The sequence below is a fragment of the Seriola aureovittata genome, chromosome 19 (assembly GCF_021018895.1).
Source record: "Seriola aureovittata isolate HTS-2021-v1 ecotype China chromosome 19, ASM2101889v1, whole genome shotgun sequence".
Lineage (NCBI taxonomy): Eukaryota > Metazoa > Chordata > Actinopteri > Carangiformes > Carangidae > Seriola > Seriola aureovittata.
This window is the reverse complement of record NC_079382.1, coordinates 1144086-1160469: the sequence shown is the minus strand read 5'-3', so window position 1 is coordinate 1160469 and position 16384 is coordinate 1144086. Positions and strand designations below refer to the sequence as shown.

Below are 16384 nucleotides of genomic sequence, written 5' to 3'. Positions count from 1 at the left end.
GGTGTGTGTGTGTGTGTGTGTGTGTGTGTGTGTGTGTGTGTGTGTGTGTGTGTGGATATGCTTAGAAGAAAAAATTATAATATGATCAGGATTTAATAGCCAAAGATGTGTATTTGTTAGTTGACGTCCCAGGCGAATGTTAACTAAGCTGAGTAGAACCTGATGACTTCAGAGTTGTTTATCTACCAAACAGTTGCATGTAAACGTTAGCAACAGCACGGTGGATGAGGCTAAAAACACCACCTGACAAACTCGGCTCTGATTAACCTGATGAGCTTAAAGTCTTATATGTAAATGCGTGTGTGTGTGTGTGTGTGTGTGTGTGTGTAATGCACTTTACATGACCATCTGTGTGTGGTAAAGAAGAGAGAGGGAAGAACCCCCCCCGCCCCTCAATCTGTCTTATCCTCTCATCTCCTCAGCAGTGCAAGCCCTGGCAGTCGGCTCACTCCACGAGTTGCAGGTGTCGTTCCTGCTCCATTTCACCACTAAACTCTGAGGAGGAGCCTTGAAATGACTGAAGAAACTAACACATGATGCTGGACGGAGAATTCTAGAGGACCTACGCTCCGACTACAGAGATTACTTATGGATTTACACTTTGGTGTTCGCTTTTTCTCCTGACTCGCTTTTCTTTAAAGAAAGAGAACTTTTACATTTTCCTTGAGTGACGTTAAATTAAAAAATGGGCTGTTCTCCATCCAAAGGAAAGTTCTTTTCAAAGCCAGAAGGCCCAGGACTTCACAAGGCTCTGCTGGCTGAACCATCACAGCACAACGTTGATTCTAGACCTGTACAGGAGGTGAACAAATGTTTGGACACCGATGAGAAAGAGAATGAACTTCCACTACCCACTGAAGAAAATCCTGCTAAAGATACTGAATGGTCTCAGCTGGCCTGCGACACAGCTGCCCAAAATACAGAGGGCGTTCCAGAAACAGGGGAGAATGTGGTCCCCCAAGAAACAGTCAGCGAGGTCGTACAGACAGAGAAAATCAAAAAGACAGAGAAAAGAAAGAAAAATAAAGGCAAGAAGAGGTCTGCTGAGAAGCTGAGGAAGTCCTCTATCATTCAGACAAAGGTTGACCTCCCTCCACACATGGTGAGGGCTCACCAGGCAGCCTATGCCTTTCTGAACCCTAATATCTCCAAATATGAAACCCTGCTGGGCCTCCTGGACCAGTCTGCCCAGACGCAGTTGTCCCTCCAGCCCATGATGTCTGCTTTGGTGTTGCGCTTTGAGGAGATCAACCAGGCTCTGGAGGAGATGGCTGAGGAGGGGGAGCTGATGATGAAGGAGCACGGGGACTACATGGCCTTGCCTTCTGGGATGATGGGCCCAGCTGTTATGCTAGCTAAACTTAGCAACAACACTGACACGGCCAACTGCCCGGATCCACCCCCAGATCTTCTGCAGCGACTGCTCCAGCATTCGACAGAGAAAATGAGGCTTGTGGGAGGCTCGGTTCAGGCGCTGGGCGACACCACACTGGAGGAGGCTGTGGAATATTTTTCTTCCCTCTCTAAACTGCTGGTTGAGAAGCTGCAGGCCAAGCAGGCGGCAGAGCAGAGGCTGGCTCTTGTGCTGGCACAGGTGGAGGGAGCTGCCATGAGGAAGTCTAACCCCGAGGATTCGGCGCTGCACAGTGAAGACAGCGGTATTGGGGGAGAGAATGAAAGTCTGACGGGGTCTGAGAGGCACCGCCGCCACCGCGGGAGTTCTGGATCTGGAAGTTGTGGGTCTGGAGTCAACATTCGTAATTTACCAAGCCTTGTGGGTCATAACGAAGATGATGAAGAGGACGAGGAGGAGGACGATGATGATGATGATGAAGAAGAGTATGAGGATGATGATGGTGATAGGCCTGGAAGAAAGAGGTCAAACTCTTCCCCACCAGATCCCAGTCAACCTCTTCTCTACATGCATGAAAGTTACAAACAGGACCGGCAGCCTGCAGTTAAACGTCCCCTGACCGCCATCACCGCGAACAAGCCCGAACACTCCTCCTCCTCCAGATGTGTGAACATAGTGATGGAGCTTCAGAAGAGCCAGAGAGACTTGAATCAGCAAATGAAAAAGATGGCTGAAATCCGAGGAAACAGAGCGTTAGTGGGGCCTCATTATAATCTGTATAGAGCTGGACTAAGACGGCATTCATTAAGTGGATCAGCAGGTGCACAAAGAGGCCCCATGAGAACAAATCAATCACCTTGTAGCTTACCAATGTTAGCACCCCAACCACCCAGGCGCCCCTCTGTCAGAAGGCTAATAAATACCTTTAGCCATGGGGTCGATGGTAGACCAGGGCAGAGTCTTGCTAATATTCCACCTCATATCAGGAGGCCCAGGAAAAGTCTGGTATCTGACACAGTAAATGGGAATGAGGGGGGTTTAGTCGTCAATGGCAACAACAACAACAACAGCTGGCCTGACGGCAGGGACGACCTCGACGTAGACAACCTACCACCTCCACCCCCAGAGGTTCTGATGGACAACTCCTTCCAGAGAACTGAGGGATTACCGGGTCATGAGGAAGATTCGGCTCGGAGTCTCCCAATGATAAACCAAAGAACTGGAGTCTCCCAGCGCCTGAGGACATCTGTGCAGAATGTAGAGGTGCTGCCAAACCGAGCCAGCATGAGGCCAAAATCCAACAGTATCTCATCTGCCCGTCCTGTCAGGCAGGATGCTGTTATGGGGGCACAAGATGCAGAGCAGCAACCAGAAACTGATGTGGATCCAGACCTGGAGAAGGCTAACTGTCTCTACCAGCAGGCACGCAAGATCATTCACCTGCGCAATGCAGCAGAATCTCTTGACAAGAGAACTAATGCAGACCTGAGTGGCCAAGGGCCTTCAACCCTTCAAGCCAGAACAGGCCAGAGGTGTGAAAGCATTGACTTTTGTGAAGGTGAGATGTCCTCTTGCACCCCGCCTGTGACAGCACCACCCGTCTCTAGAGTCCGCTTACCCCCGTCTTGCCCCTCCGTGCGCCACAGATTTCCAAGCCCTCCTGTGTTCAGACCTCAGTCCACCTCTAAGCCCTCATCTCGTCCAAGTTCTCCAAGAACTGTAACACGTGCCACAGATAACAACACTGAGGAGATTGTGCCATCTGTGTCCTTCAAAGACGCCCGTTCAGTCTTCTGTCGAAACGAGTCACACCACTCTCAGACCAGCCTCTCCTCTGGAAGACCGTGGGGAGAGGTCTCCAGAGGCAGGCTGCCCTCAAGAGGGACAGACAACTCTACCCGTCGCACCCAGTCAGAGCAGAGACCCGGTTTGACTTCCCATTCCGAATTTTCCAAAGATGGCAGCTCAGCTTCTGCTCAGGCCAAGGGAAGTGAGCCGGTCTCTACAACATACAGGTAATCTCACAAAGCAGTGGGTCCAGGTAAACCTCGCTGGTCTCTGTTGCTGCTTTGTCCCCCAACTTTCCAAGTAAAAACCGACTCGTCAAGTTTTTACTTGAGCTTTGAGCGTCAGATAACTAATTTATTATTGCTTCTGTTATTTTATTATTATATTATTTCATCTTAATACAAAAAATGTATTTTACTCTAAGGCTTCCGTGAAGCTAAAGGTGTGTTGCTCTATAAAACACTGACAGAATTTGAATTGGAGTTGTTGAATGAAAACAAACATTGATCCTTGTCACCAGGGTGTCATTAATGTATTTAAAGCGCTCACTAAGGTTAGTATGACCTTTTGGTGGTTGTTTACTTTGAATCCTCACAGATGGCTTTTGACTCTATCTGCTGCCAGTCTCACTGTTTAAGTGAATGACATCATCATGTCCGGCCATCTGCATTCCCAGCAGACACAAAACACATGACACCAGCTGGTTTACCTACCTGATGCCTAGCAGCACAAGTCATCCTTCATCTGTACATCAATTTTTCAATAACCCACAACTGTAATCTTTTTCTTCAAATTACATATTTTTTATAAATCTAATGTTTTATGCTCTGCAACATGTGCAACATTCTTTATTATACTTGTACAAACAGGTAAAACAAGTAAATCCTCAGAACTGAAGGAGGGATGAGACACAGTATAAAACTCTGCACGTGATAGGAGGATAGAGTTGGAGCTGGAGGTAGAAACACCTAATAAATAATTGTGTTTTTATATCGTTTTGAGTTCGAGGGATATGTCAATGTGCCTGTATGTATGTACAGTATGTCCTCATACTGTATATTTTTCAAGTGTGATACAGAACAAATAAGGACAGAAAAAATAGATAGATAAAATAGATAAAAAATCATTAGCCTAAATAAGCATGTACAGTGTGTGTGTAATGTACAGAACAAAAGATAAAAATACTAATAAATGGGAGGATCCGAAAAGCTTGAATGGGTCAAATAAACACTGGGCTGCAGACAAGAGGAAAAGGGAAAACCATTGAAAGATGGAGAGGCCCTGATACTCCAGGGGACCCAAGAGTCCCATGTTTACCATGTAGCAATTAGCTGAACACTGAGTTTTTATCAAATTCAGGTGCAATATCAACTAAGATATTAACTATTAACTATATCTCCATAAAGTTGGGACAGGAACTTACGAGAGACAGATTTAAAAAAAGAAAGTTATCCTGACTTAAATCTGGATAACTTTCTGGATCCTACACTCACCATAATGCAACTTTACAGTATCTTTCATTAGACCCTCCCTTTCTCTCCACTTCACAACCCAGCTGGTAATGCATGCCTTCTCTTTAAAAAAACCCCAAAGTGTTGATGAGCCTGATGACATCACTGTGACATCATCAGGGTTACTTTTCTCAGATTTTTGACCTAGGGGTTTTATTTCCCATACGCAGATGTAATATATATACATATCAAACCTTTATGACATATATGAACATATGAAACAAAAGCATGTATGTGAAAATTACATGTTAAACCTATTAAAAATGGGAACAATTTCATATACTGACATAAATCTATGATGACATGTCTATCCCATACAAATATGTATGTTTATGTATGTATGCTTACATTGTAGACATGTGTAAATCCATCCCAAAGCCTGTCACTATATGTTGATATTAAAAATCATCATATATATATATATTTTGAATATATGTTATGTTATATTTTACTATGGGTATTTTATATATATTTATATATCCAGGGGATGATGTGTACATATGAAAATAATATAGGTGACTTATATGGCAACATCAGTCTTGATATAGGGACCATATATGTAATTTTTGTATAAGCTCATATTGTCCTCATGTTGTTCATATTCCCTAATCAAACCTAGTGATGAACAGAACACCAGAGACCAGGACTTCCCTCCAGAGACTGGCAGGAGACCTGGTTGGTCTCTGAGGTTCTGAGTACAGAATGATGCTGCCATAAATACTCTGCTCTCTGCTTAAAGGAGATTTGGAGGCAATAGGGTTCAGCCCAGTGCGGTAGAGAAAGGTCCGGGTTTCTGTTTTATCTCAGCGACTTCTTTTATTTATAATATAGTTTAAAAGTAAATCCTTGGAGCTCTTTACTTCTGAACAGATTAACCATGGGGATTGAGTCACTTATCACTTTCAGTCACTAGTCATTTATCACATAGTGTTTAGACCGCCACAATAAAAGCCTTTTCAAACTGTTTTACTCTAATTCAAAGCTACAGCCACAGTGCCCAGTTTTATGTTAGCAGCTCACCTCCTGCCACTAGGAGAGGCCACCTGGCCTAATCCAGATTGGATTAGCTCTCCTAGCCCACTCTCCTCCCCTAAGGTTAAATGAGCTCCTCAGCCTGCTACCACACATAATCCACTCATCCACTAACTCTCCTCTTCCCCTCCTGTCTTGCTTTCCTATAGGCCGGGAAGCCCTCTGATGACGGGAGAAAACACCCAGTCGGATCCAAGCACTGCTGACACAACGGCCTAGAACCCAGACGTGATTGGCCAGGGTTTCTAAAGTGAAACATCATGTGGGAAGAGAATGGAGAAAGGGATTATGGATTAGCAGGATTCTCAAGTTTAGCCCCTTTCTCTTTTCTCTCCTGTCCTAACAAACAAGTCTTATTCCAAAAGTGGGTTTTAGATGTTTTATATTAATTCAAGTGGTTATTAAGGCCTGAACATTTTTCTCTGATTGACTTCTGAAGGCATTATTATTATCTGTCTTTCAGTTTTAGAGGCATATTTAATCTATACTGAATGTAAAATCTATAATCTACATTGAATTTGTCCAAAGTTAAATATACATGTAAAAATGTTGCTATGGCAACCATTGGCAACCCTAAATGTCCATTTAGTTCACTGTCGAGGCTAAGAGCTTGGGATTTGGACGTTCTATTGGCTGCTATAACCAAAATTGAAGTGTACGCCTTTCAGTTAAATAATTATTCATTTTAACTTTTTTTTCTTTATTTTGTCTTTGGATGGTTTGTAATAGCTTCGTATCTGTGTTAACATGTTTTCTACCTGGATTGTGTCGCAATAAAAGAGAAAAATCCACCCAAAGCCAGTTCTATCATTTTCTAAAAAACTTTTAAGTTTCCAGGAATCTTTCAGGGTCTATTATGTTGTGACACTATTTCCTGCAACTTGACCAGTTTGGCGGAGACATTTGGAGGTAATTGTAGTTGATGTCCTAGGGCTCTTTATCTGGTCGATCTTATCCTCATTTGAATTGCTTATTTATGTATGTGTGTGTGTGTGTGTGTGTGTGTGTGTGTGTGTGTGTGTGTGTGTGCGTACAGTATATATACAGTGAAGGGGCCTTTTGTGTGAATAAGTGACACCCATTTAAGCCCAGTGTTGCATTTTTGCAACACTAAAGCAAATCAAAATCACGCGTGTAGGAGCCATGTATTTGATTTGTATATTATTCCTCTGAGCACTAAGGGATGATGTATGTGGCCACAGAAAATTTAAGCCTCTCAACCACTTGGGTTGAGAGGGGAGAAATGATGCTTAGAGATACTTCCAGGTGTAATAATGGTGTAAAAATGACAGCAGCAGAGAGAAGACACAAAGTTAATGACATGAAGTAGAGTGATAGAAAGACAGAAGTGAGAGAGCGGAGGTCTGCCTCCTGGATTAAGCCTGGGAGCTGGTTCCACAGGAGAGGAGCCTGATAGCTGAAGGCTCTGTTTGCCATTCTAGACTTAGAAATTTGTAGTTGAGGAGGACGATTTTGAATTATATCCTGGATTCTATGGAGAGCCGATATGATGAAGTAGAAAGTGTTTATCCAAATGAATATTACAAAAACAAAGAGTTAGAAAAATCTCATTCCTTCCAGTCGTCACCAGATTGTTAATCACTGTAAAAATAATTCATGTGGTTCAACTTCAGGGCAACCTTCAGTTGCTGCTTTAAAACAGTGAGTAGAGTCAAGTTGAAGATGAGTTTTGTTTCAGCTCAAAAAGTGAACTTATACACGTTGTTTAACTGATGATAATTTGCTACATTTGATGCTCTGAGTTAAAAGAAATATGACATCATCAAATATTACATCATCCATTCAACAAAATCAACTTTTTTTCATCAAACAAACAATTCCATATTATTTCAATTGACAATTTCAAGAGAACTTCAGCTAAAGTTAGGTTTACGCACATCTTTTACTGCAGCGAGGACCTTAGGCTCTGCACATGGGGCGGATGCTCAACCAACTGAGCTATACGACAACTCATCATTTCAAGTCAAAACATTTGGAGAAAAATACACTCATGTTTATAAGTTCTGAAGTCTGAACATTAAAATTACACACAATGAATAAAACTTGCACATTTTAAGGTAATGAAAAGTTGATTCCCCTAAAATTCTCAATGATTGTAAGCTGGACCGCAACAGTAGGTCTAGCCCTATAATATGGAACGTCCCAGACTGACTGACTGACTGACTGACTGACTGACTGACTGATCATATTTCCACCACTGGTCAGCAGATTGCCTCGTCACTGAGTTGGATTCTCTGGATCAAACAGGTTCTATTAGGGGGTGTTTACAGCTGCAGCTCATTGTCTCTAGACTTAGAGACTTGATTTCTAACAGACTGGGTATGAACCTGGTTCAGGTCTGGACCGTGTATGGATGGCAATCGGGGGTTTAGGGCTGTACCCGCAGCAATATGAAGTATTTTTTTACTGTAGTCCACATTAAGCTCTTGTATGTCTCCAAAGATCCAGGTCCTAAGGTCTAATGAGATTTTGTTTTTAAGGTGTCTGAGGTTATTCTAGCGATGTATTTCCAAAATTCTTTCAACAATTCCAAAGCATGTGAAGTAAATTTACATCTCTGACAGTTTTTGAGAGGCATTATGTATATTTAATGTAATCTATGAGAAGTATAATAGGTTCTATTACAATATCCCCCACTTGTGTGGAATAACTTTCAGAAGAGACTGAGGCCAATTTAAAAGTTTGGTTAGAAGTCTTACTGACTGTAACTGTTTTCTTCCAACTTGCACTTCTGAGTGTTTAAGTCCTCATCTTATGTCTACCTGGTTGTGTATCTTAATGCATATTTGATCATTAATATACACTCTGATCACTGTTTATAGAAACACATGTCCACTTGTTTGTATGAATACATATCTCAATTTTGTTGCCATGACGACTTATTCAAGGGAACCAGAATAACCCTTGAGAAATGCTGTTAGCCAAAGGGCAGGAAGATATCAGCTGTGATTAACATATGTTTTTTACACATCCATCAACCCCTTAATTGTTGAAGCATTGGCGGCTAACTGGGACTATTATCACCTGCTAACTCCAGTCATGTGAGTGATCCAGCAGGTTCAACAAAAGAAAGCCACACTTTCAATTTAATGACACTTTTGCCGGGAAACGTGTCCAGGAGATCCTGTTCAACCTGTACAACCCTGTGAAATAAAAGTTATAACCTGAAAATTAACAGACAGCAACAACAAACTGAGACTGAAAGCAAAATGTTTCTGAGTTTTACTAAACCATCATTTCTTCTAGAAATCAGGATGACCAGTTTGACGATTAGAATCAAAATGAAAAATCTCTCTTACTACTGTTTTTACTTAAGGATGTTTCAGACTGCTCAAACTCCATCAAGTGTATGGACAAACATCACAACTGTTGCATTTATATACACAGATAGATTGTGAAGGAAACACACATCTATAAGTGAAACTGTTTAATAATATTATGTTTTAAAAACGGGGAACAGCCCTCTTTATCTAATTACCTGGATCAAAGTGTGTGTAACTTGCACATTATCTGTAGCAGGTCCGTTACACCTGCGGCCATATTGGTGCTTCATTTCAGGAGACACTCCTATGGGTTGTATCAGAGGATTGAAAAAGACACCCTGTGTGGTGGTTCAGCTTGGAGGAGGTTCAGGTTGACTTAACTCTAATGTTTCCAAATGCGGCTCCGTCCCCCTTAAATGCACAGTCTGTAACTGTTTCCTCTAGGGGTCTCTCAATCAAAACATTGTTTTGTCGTTTTCCCCAATGTTCCTTTTATAATTTATAATTTATATGTGCATTTATTGTTGATAGTTAAAATTTATTGCCAGGTAGGTTTTTACTTACAAGAGATTTGGCTTGGTGTTTGGTGCAGTATACAATAAACATATTAACAGGAAATAACAATAAAAAGGTAAAATACTGCAACAGTCAAAGAGATAAAATAGATAGATACACATATTCAAAAATAAAACTATGAAAGAAACTATGTACAAAAGTGTTGACAAAACTCCTGCTGAGCAGAATGTGCAAAAGATCACAGTACAGACAATATGTGTTCTGTGCAGGGTTAATACTCCAAGGTGTTACTGTAATGTGGTTGTTGATTGATGAGGCCAGACGCAGAAGAAAAGGCAGGTGCTGGTCATCACTGAGGAGACTGGACTGGACTTCTGGTCCTGATACAGACAAACATGTGATCGGACAATTAGTTTAAATCATACAAGTTCTTTATATTCAAACATGTTAGGTCTGTTGTGTGTGTATAATAAATAGTAAGGATAGATATAAATATGCTAAAATAAATACAGTATTAGGCAGTGGATCATGAACATGCTGGTTCTGGATCAAACAGTCTCTTTGTCTTACTTGTAAAAAAGTTACTGACGCATCTATCGGGACAACAGCAGCAGGAACAGGCTGAATTCTACTACATCACTAAAACGTCAACATCATACATTTATGCCACTTGAAGTGTTTGTCAGTTTGTCATTTGCACTAATGATACTTTTCACTACAGACCAACATTAGATGTTACCCACCAGTCTAACAGAAAAGTTGCAGCTCGACATCAAACCTCATCTCTTTACTCAGAGCTGTCTCCAGTGCTGGGAAGCCACACCAAGAATTACTCGTGTTTTCTTCTTTTCTTTGCCGATGAACGTGGTTTCTTGTCGGAGCGGTTCTTCTGAATGGAGATAAAGATCGCTCTCTAGCCACTTCAGACATTTGTGCGTTTCTGTGATGCTCGTCAGCATCTAGTGTCATAAAGTGGTATTACAACACGGCCCGGGACGCAGCTAGTTGGTTAGCATGCTCATTTCAGTAGATATCTCTGAAATACAATGGAGGTCTTGGTCATGACATCATCACTGTGGCTCCTTCACATACTATTGATAGTGTTCAATTTTAAACTAAAATTCTGGCCAGATCTTACACATCACACCTGTAAGCCAAAGTCCTGGACCTTTGTCAGCAATAGCACACATGTCACTCAGGTTGTTCCTGTTGCTGTCTGCTGTTGGCTCTAAAGACACACCTTGTTCACCTGATATTATTGGTTAAGAGGCTCTATAAGAATACAAAGAAATAGATGTTTTGGCAGATATTGTTAAACAGTGGCACAATATGAGGATGCATGATAAGCCTTTAATTAGAAAAATATATATAGAATCATAAAATATCTTTTTGTAGGAATTTTCAAACAGAAGGAAGAAAACAAAGAAGGAAGGAAGGACAAAAGCACATTCTGTACGTAGCCATTTAAAACTCTATATTAAAGGAGTAAAAATCTAAAGATTGTTCATTTGTGCACAGGAATTCATTGTTAAGTTTAATATTCATAATGAGTGACTGGAGGCTACTACAAGCAAGACATTGAGGTGAAAGTAAAAAAGTGTGCCAAGATGCCCTGGTGTCCTTACAGCACCAGCAGTGTTTCTCCGGGGTTGGAGAGAGCTCGGTTTGCTCTGGGTCAGTGTGACTTCCAGAGCTGCTGTGCAGAGGCGCACAGAGGCGCACAGAGGCTCACAGAGGCTCACAGAGGCGCACAGAGGCGCACAGACGCGCACAGAGGCGCACAGAGGCGCACAGAGGCGCACAGAGGCGCACAGAGGCGCACAGACGCGCCTCCGGAGCAGAGGGAGCGCGCGCAGTGGGATTTCCTTTCGGTGAAGTGAGAGTTTGCAGGATCAGGAAATCCCACTTCTTATCACTTCTCTGGGAGAAGTGTTCCCCAATTCAAAACTGTGGCTGAAGAGAGCGCCCACTTTAAATCCACAGAGGAAGGTCTGAGCTCAAGCTGAGCTAAAATTTGTCGTCAAACTGCAAATGTCACATTCTGTAAATTGTATCATTCACTTTCGGCTGTTCAGTCACGATGGCTGCTGTGTTATAGCGCCCTCCACTGGCAAAGCGGGAAAAATAAAAGTCATTCACCTGCTTCCTGCGGTGTTGACATGAGGAGTGACGCACAGTCTGTGTCTCTGATCATCGTGTCTCTCCATGCCCGTGTAATCTCGCTTTGTGTTTTTGTTAAACAGGCTTTGTCTCATTATCGTTATCAATAAAAATGTAAATTAAAATGAAGCAACATCTGATGCAGAAACTGCAGTTATGTCTCCACCTTGGTGTGTTTACCTGTGTTGGGAGAGCAGAGGACTGAGGGACATGCCTGAGGTAAGAGCTGATTGTGGAGCAGCTGTGAAGCCCACGGGAAGCTGGGAAAGCTCATGAAATCTTTATCAAGGACATTTGCTGCGAAAAGCCACCTCGGGCTAATTAGCCTCAACTCTCAACAGAGAAAGAGAGCAAAGAGGAAAAAAAGGCAGCAGATGAATAAATCATAGGAGCCACATGTTCATGTAAGTTGAAAAGTTGAAATGATGAATGATATGTGCTGGGGTCGTTACTCCTTTATGCGCCGATTTTTAAGTGTCCTGTCAGCAAAGGATGAACACTGTTTAAACAGTGAATTATATCACTACTCTAGCTTATTTAGTTCAGTCAGAAATGGGCCAGTGGTATTTAAACACACAGTCTGTAACCTCTGACAGTTCAAGTATTAAAAAATGTTTGCTGCAGGGTGTTAACCAGTCAAATCACTTATGTGCGCAGGAGAACAGTGTCAGTATTTCCGACAGGACGCGAAGGCAGCAGCAGTAGCAGCGCGTGTCTACCGTGCTCGGAGAGGGAGCAGCAGCCGCAGAGCGATGAAGGAACCTGGATCGGAAGTTCACCTGTCCGCTCTCTGCACACGGATGGTTACTGGTGACTTGTTCCGCGCGCTAACACGTGGGCAGCAAGAGTTTATTTTTCTGAGAGTTTATGCATCACGTGACGAGAGAAAACAGACAGAACACATACTGAAAACACGCAGGACTGTTGGAGATGAGGAACGGAGGCTTGCTACAAAACATCAATGGTAAGTGAAGTAAACTTAGAACTGTGGTGTAAGTGGATGGGTGGAGACGGTGGAGCTGCTGTCTGCTTGCTGCCTGCTTGCTGCCTGCTTGCTGCCTGCTGCAGCCTGATGCTGTCAGTCCATCCAGCAGCTGCGCTTCACTGACTCATCCTCAGTCAGCTCATAGTCTTTGTTTTATGAAAACCATGCAACTGTTTTCCAGAAGGTAATTCATCTTACACCTTATTGTAATGGAACAGGACATAGAAAAACATCATGAAGTACCAGATCATAGTTTCATAAATAGCCTCTAACCTACAAGTAGTCTAATACTGCAGTCACAAGGTATTGAGCTGATGAGTCAGAATCAATCAAAATGACTATGAAACTATGGTGGGCACTGCTGGACTTTTTGTCGGACATTAGCAAAGGTAACACTTTTAGGCTGTGGTAACCTGTCATGAGCATTTTTTTTAAATAAATAATAACTTAAACTCACCCTCCAGGCAGGTATTAACAGGGTCCAAGCCCATAGAGCCATTCCCAACCCCGCCGCCCATCGACCTGCAGGACACATGTTACAGACTGAGAGCAGCTCACAAAGAGGAAAACGCTCCAGCAAGTTCTGAATGTTTGTGAGGGGTCAAACTGGAACAGAACCAGTTTTTATGTGAAGATAGCACATCACTTACTTTGTATCAGCACAAGTGGGTGCACTGAATCATTGTTTGTGTGTGTTTGTATGTGTGTGTGAGCACGCGCAGATGTGTGTTCCATTGTTCCCTTGTCGTAGGCATCAGCCCAAGATCCGGTGTGTGATGGATAATACATTTTATTTAAAGGCGCCTTTCTTGGCTCTCAAGGACACCGTGCAGAGTTACACAAATTAAAGAGATTAAAAGCACATTAAGAAGAAGCAACAATAAAAATGAAATATCAAAATAAAAACAAAACAAAAGTGACAGAGCAATTGGCATCAGATGGAAAAGGCAGTTTTAAACAGATGTGTTTTGAGTTGTGATTTGAAATGGGGGAATGAATCGATATTTCTGAGTTGGGCTGGTAGTAGGTTCCAGAGACGGGGAGCAGAGCGGCTGAATGCTCTACTCCCCATGGGGGTGAGACGGGCGGAGGGGACAGACAGGTGTGTGGAGGAAGATGATCTGAAGGAGCGGGAGGGAGTGGGAACATGGAGGAGGTCGGACAGATATGGGGGGGCGAGGTTGTGGATGGCCTTAAATGTTAATAGAAGGACTTTGAAATGAATACGGAACTGAACCGGAAGCCAGTGGAGCTGTTGGAGGACAGGAGTGATGTGGTGGATGGAGGGGGTACGAGTAATGATACGGGCAGCTGTGTTCTGGACCAATTGAAGTTTATGGAGGGATTTAAGAGGGAGGCTGAAGAGGAGAGAGTTACAGTAATCCAGACGGGAAGTGACGAGGCTGTGGACAAGGATGGCGGCAGTGTGGGGGGTAAGGGAGGGGCGGAGGCGATTAATGTTTCGTAGGTGGAAGTAGGCAGACCGGGTAATGTTACTGATGTGGGATTGAAAGGATAGTGTGCTGTCAAGGATGACACCCAGACTCTTAACCAGGGGGGAGGCTGAAACGGAGGAGTTATCAATAGTGAGAGAAAAACTGTTGGTTTTGGATAAAGTAGATTTGGTGCCAATGAGGAGAACCTCGGTTTTGTTACTGTTTAATTTAAGGAAGTTTAGAGTGAACCAGGTTTTTATTTCAGTGATGCAATCAGTTAGGGAGGTGGGCGGGAGAGTGGATGAGGGTTTAGTGGAGAGGTAGAGCTGGGTGTCATCAGCGTAACAGTGGAAGTCAATGTTAAATTTGCGGAAGATATTGCCGAGGGGAAGGAGGTAGATGATGACATATGTCCACGTGTGGACGCTGCCACACTACTGATATATTAATCTACTGATCTGTTGATCAGTAGTGTGGCAGAGTTTTGCTGCTGAAAAGCCATTTGATTCAGAAAACAGTGACATCACCACTAGCAAGAATCAATACATTGTAAAGTAAATGCCTTCGGTGCTTTTATTGTTAATTCTTTGAGGATGTCTTGATGATGATGATGATGATGATGATGATGATAAGCGTTGACCTGTGAGAGAAAGTGATGTCACTCATAAAAGTCTAAATCAGTAAGAGATACTGAATGCCAACAAAACACATCATGTCTAATTTTCTACTGTCAAGTTCACTGTCAGTGGTAATGATGTAATATTCCCAGTGGCCCTTGCATGACAAGAGTGAGTATGACTTTGACATGGTCCTATAGTTTTCTGTGTGTTTTACCTTGCAGCGGTTATTCCTCAGCTAATGTAGGAGATATATTCTATTAAAGCACTGGCCCATTGTTTCAGTAATGTCACAGTATTTGAAAAGTGTGTGTTTTAACGTATTTTCCATGAGTTGGATGAAAAAAACCGTGGTGTCGAAAGTGCACATTAAATCCAGGTTGTTTGCAAAGAAATACTTCCAACCATTTTATTAGCAGAGATGCGGCAGCGTCGTACCTACCTTAGTTGCTATGGTTACTATAATAGCGGTCATGGCTTGGTTAGGTTTAGGAAAAGATGGTGATTTAGGTTAAAGTAAGTACTTCCTCAACATTAGACGATCTTTGTTGTCATGGTTACAATATAAACAGCTAGTTTCACATGGGAATATCCTGTGTCACATCCGCCCACAGGTGAGATGGCTCAGTGCAGGCCAGCGTTCAGGTGAGAGTGACCTTCAGAATTTCCTCCACTGAAGAAGAAACCAGGTTTTCATCTAAAAAGGCCTCAGACAAAGAAAGAGACCAGACCAGAGCACAGGTGGACTGGACATTAGTGCTGCCCCTAACAACTATTTTTCTATCAATCAATCTGTGGACTATTTTATTGAATAGTTGATTAATCTAAACAATTAATTTTCTTCCAGAAAATCTAAATGACACTGTGGCATGATCAATGATCAATAAGTCCATAAACATTTTCTCAAACACTTCTTCAGTGTAAATTCTCAGGCAGCACAGACGACTTCATGACTTTATACTAAAGACATTAACAAGCTCTGTCGACCAATGAACAGACACTTACACATGAAGCGATCCTTCACATGTGTGTGACTGATCTCACTGTGCGCCATAAAAAATAATAAGCACAAAATAACACTGGTGAAACACTAACCAGCTGATTTTATCTTTACTTTATTCATACACGTATTGATCCAGCTCACACTATTGCTGGCTCTTTTTAAAAAGAATACATTCACAACAGGATGTGAATCGATTGTTCTGGTTTGTCTCTGCCAGTTGCTCAATTTCCAACAATCTGCCACATTTTAAGATTCGTGGTGAACTGAGATAATTAGTTAGACTTACACACAGACAGCTTTCCTTCAGCTTTTCATCACACTTCACTCGTAGCTTAACCAGCGTGATGTTGTGTAAAGACACCGGGAGACAGCGGACAGAACAGATGAAAGTATCTCATATTGTCCTTTTACTTTTTATTGCACTTCCTTAGTAAAGTTCAGTATTAGTTGTGTCAGCTCCAGTAATCTTCAGTTATCTTTACCTCACCTGCTTCTGTGCAGTCTCTCTGCACTGCTGTTCGCTTCGTGTGTGTGTGTGTGTGTGTGTGTGTGTGTGTGTGTGTGTGTGTGTGTGTGTGAGAGAGAGTGTGCAGACATGCAGATTCACTGGTGTTGGCTTCTTTTTTACCTTCTTCTTGCTCTTCTTGCTCCGCACCTTCTCATGGCTCACCTTTATGCCCCTGTCAGGGACAAAAACA

General features: G+C 42.5%; 2 protein-coding genes across 2 annotated transcripts in view; both read left to right on the top strand.

Annotated features, from left to right (window-relative positions):
• The first annotated feature begins 251 nt into the window (after positions 1–251).
• On the top strand, positions 252–6468 carry LOC130187872 (photoreceptor cilium actin regulator-like). The gene is made up of 2 exons (XM_056405807.1): positions 252–3369; positions 5835–6468. The coding sequence occupies exons 1-2, from the start codon at positions 686–688 to the stop codon at positions 5902–5904; spliced, it is 2754 nt and encodes a 917-aa protein (XP_056261782.1). The 5' UTR covers positions 252–685; the 3' UTR covers positions 5905–6468.
• A 5296-nt stretch (positions 6469–11764) lies between these two features.
• The window catches only part of LOC130187227 (5-hydroxytryptamine receptor 1E), a 28423-nt gene continuing 23803 nt past the window's right edge, over positions 11765–16384 (top strand). Inside the window, exons 1-2 of the mRNA XM_056404650.1 lie at positions 11765–12049; positions 12303–12609. The gene's annotated coding sequence lies outside the window, so the exon portion shown is untranslated. The remainder of the gene's footprint in view (positions 12050–12302; positions 12610–16384) is intronic.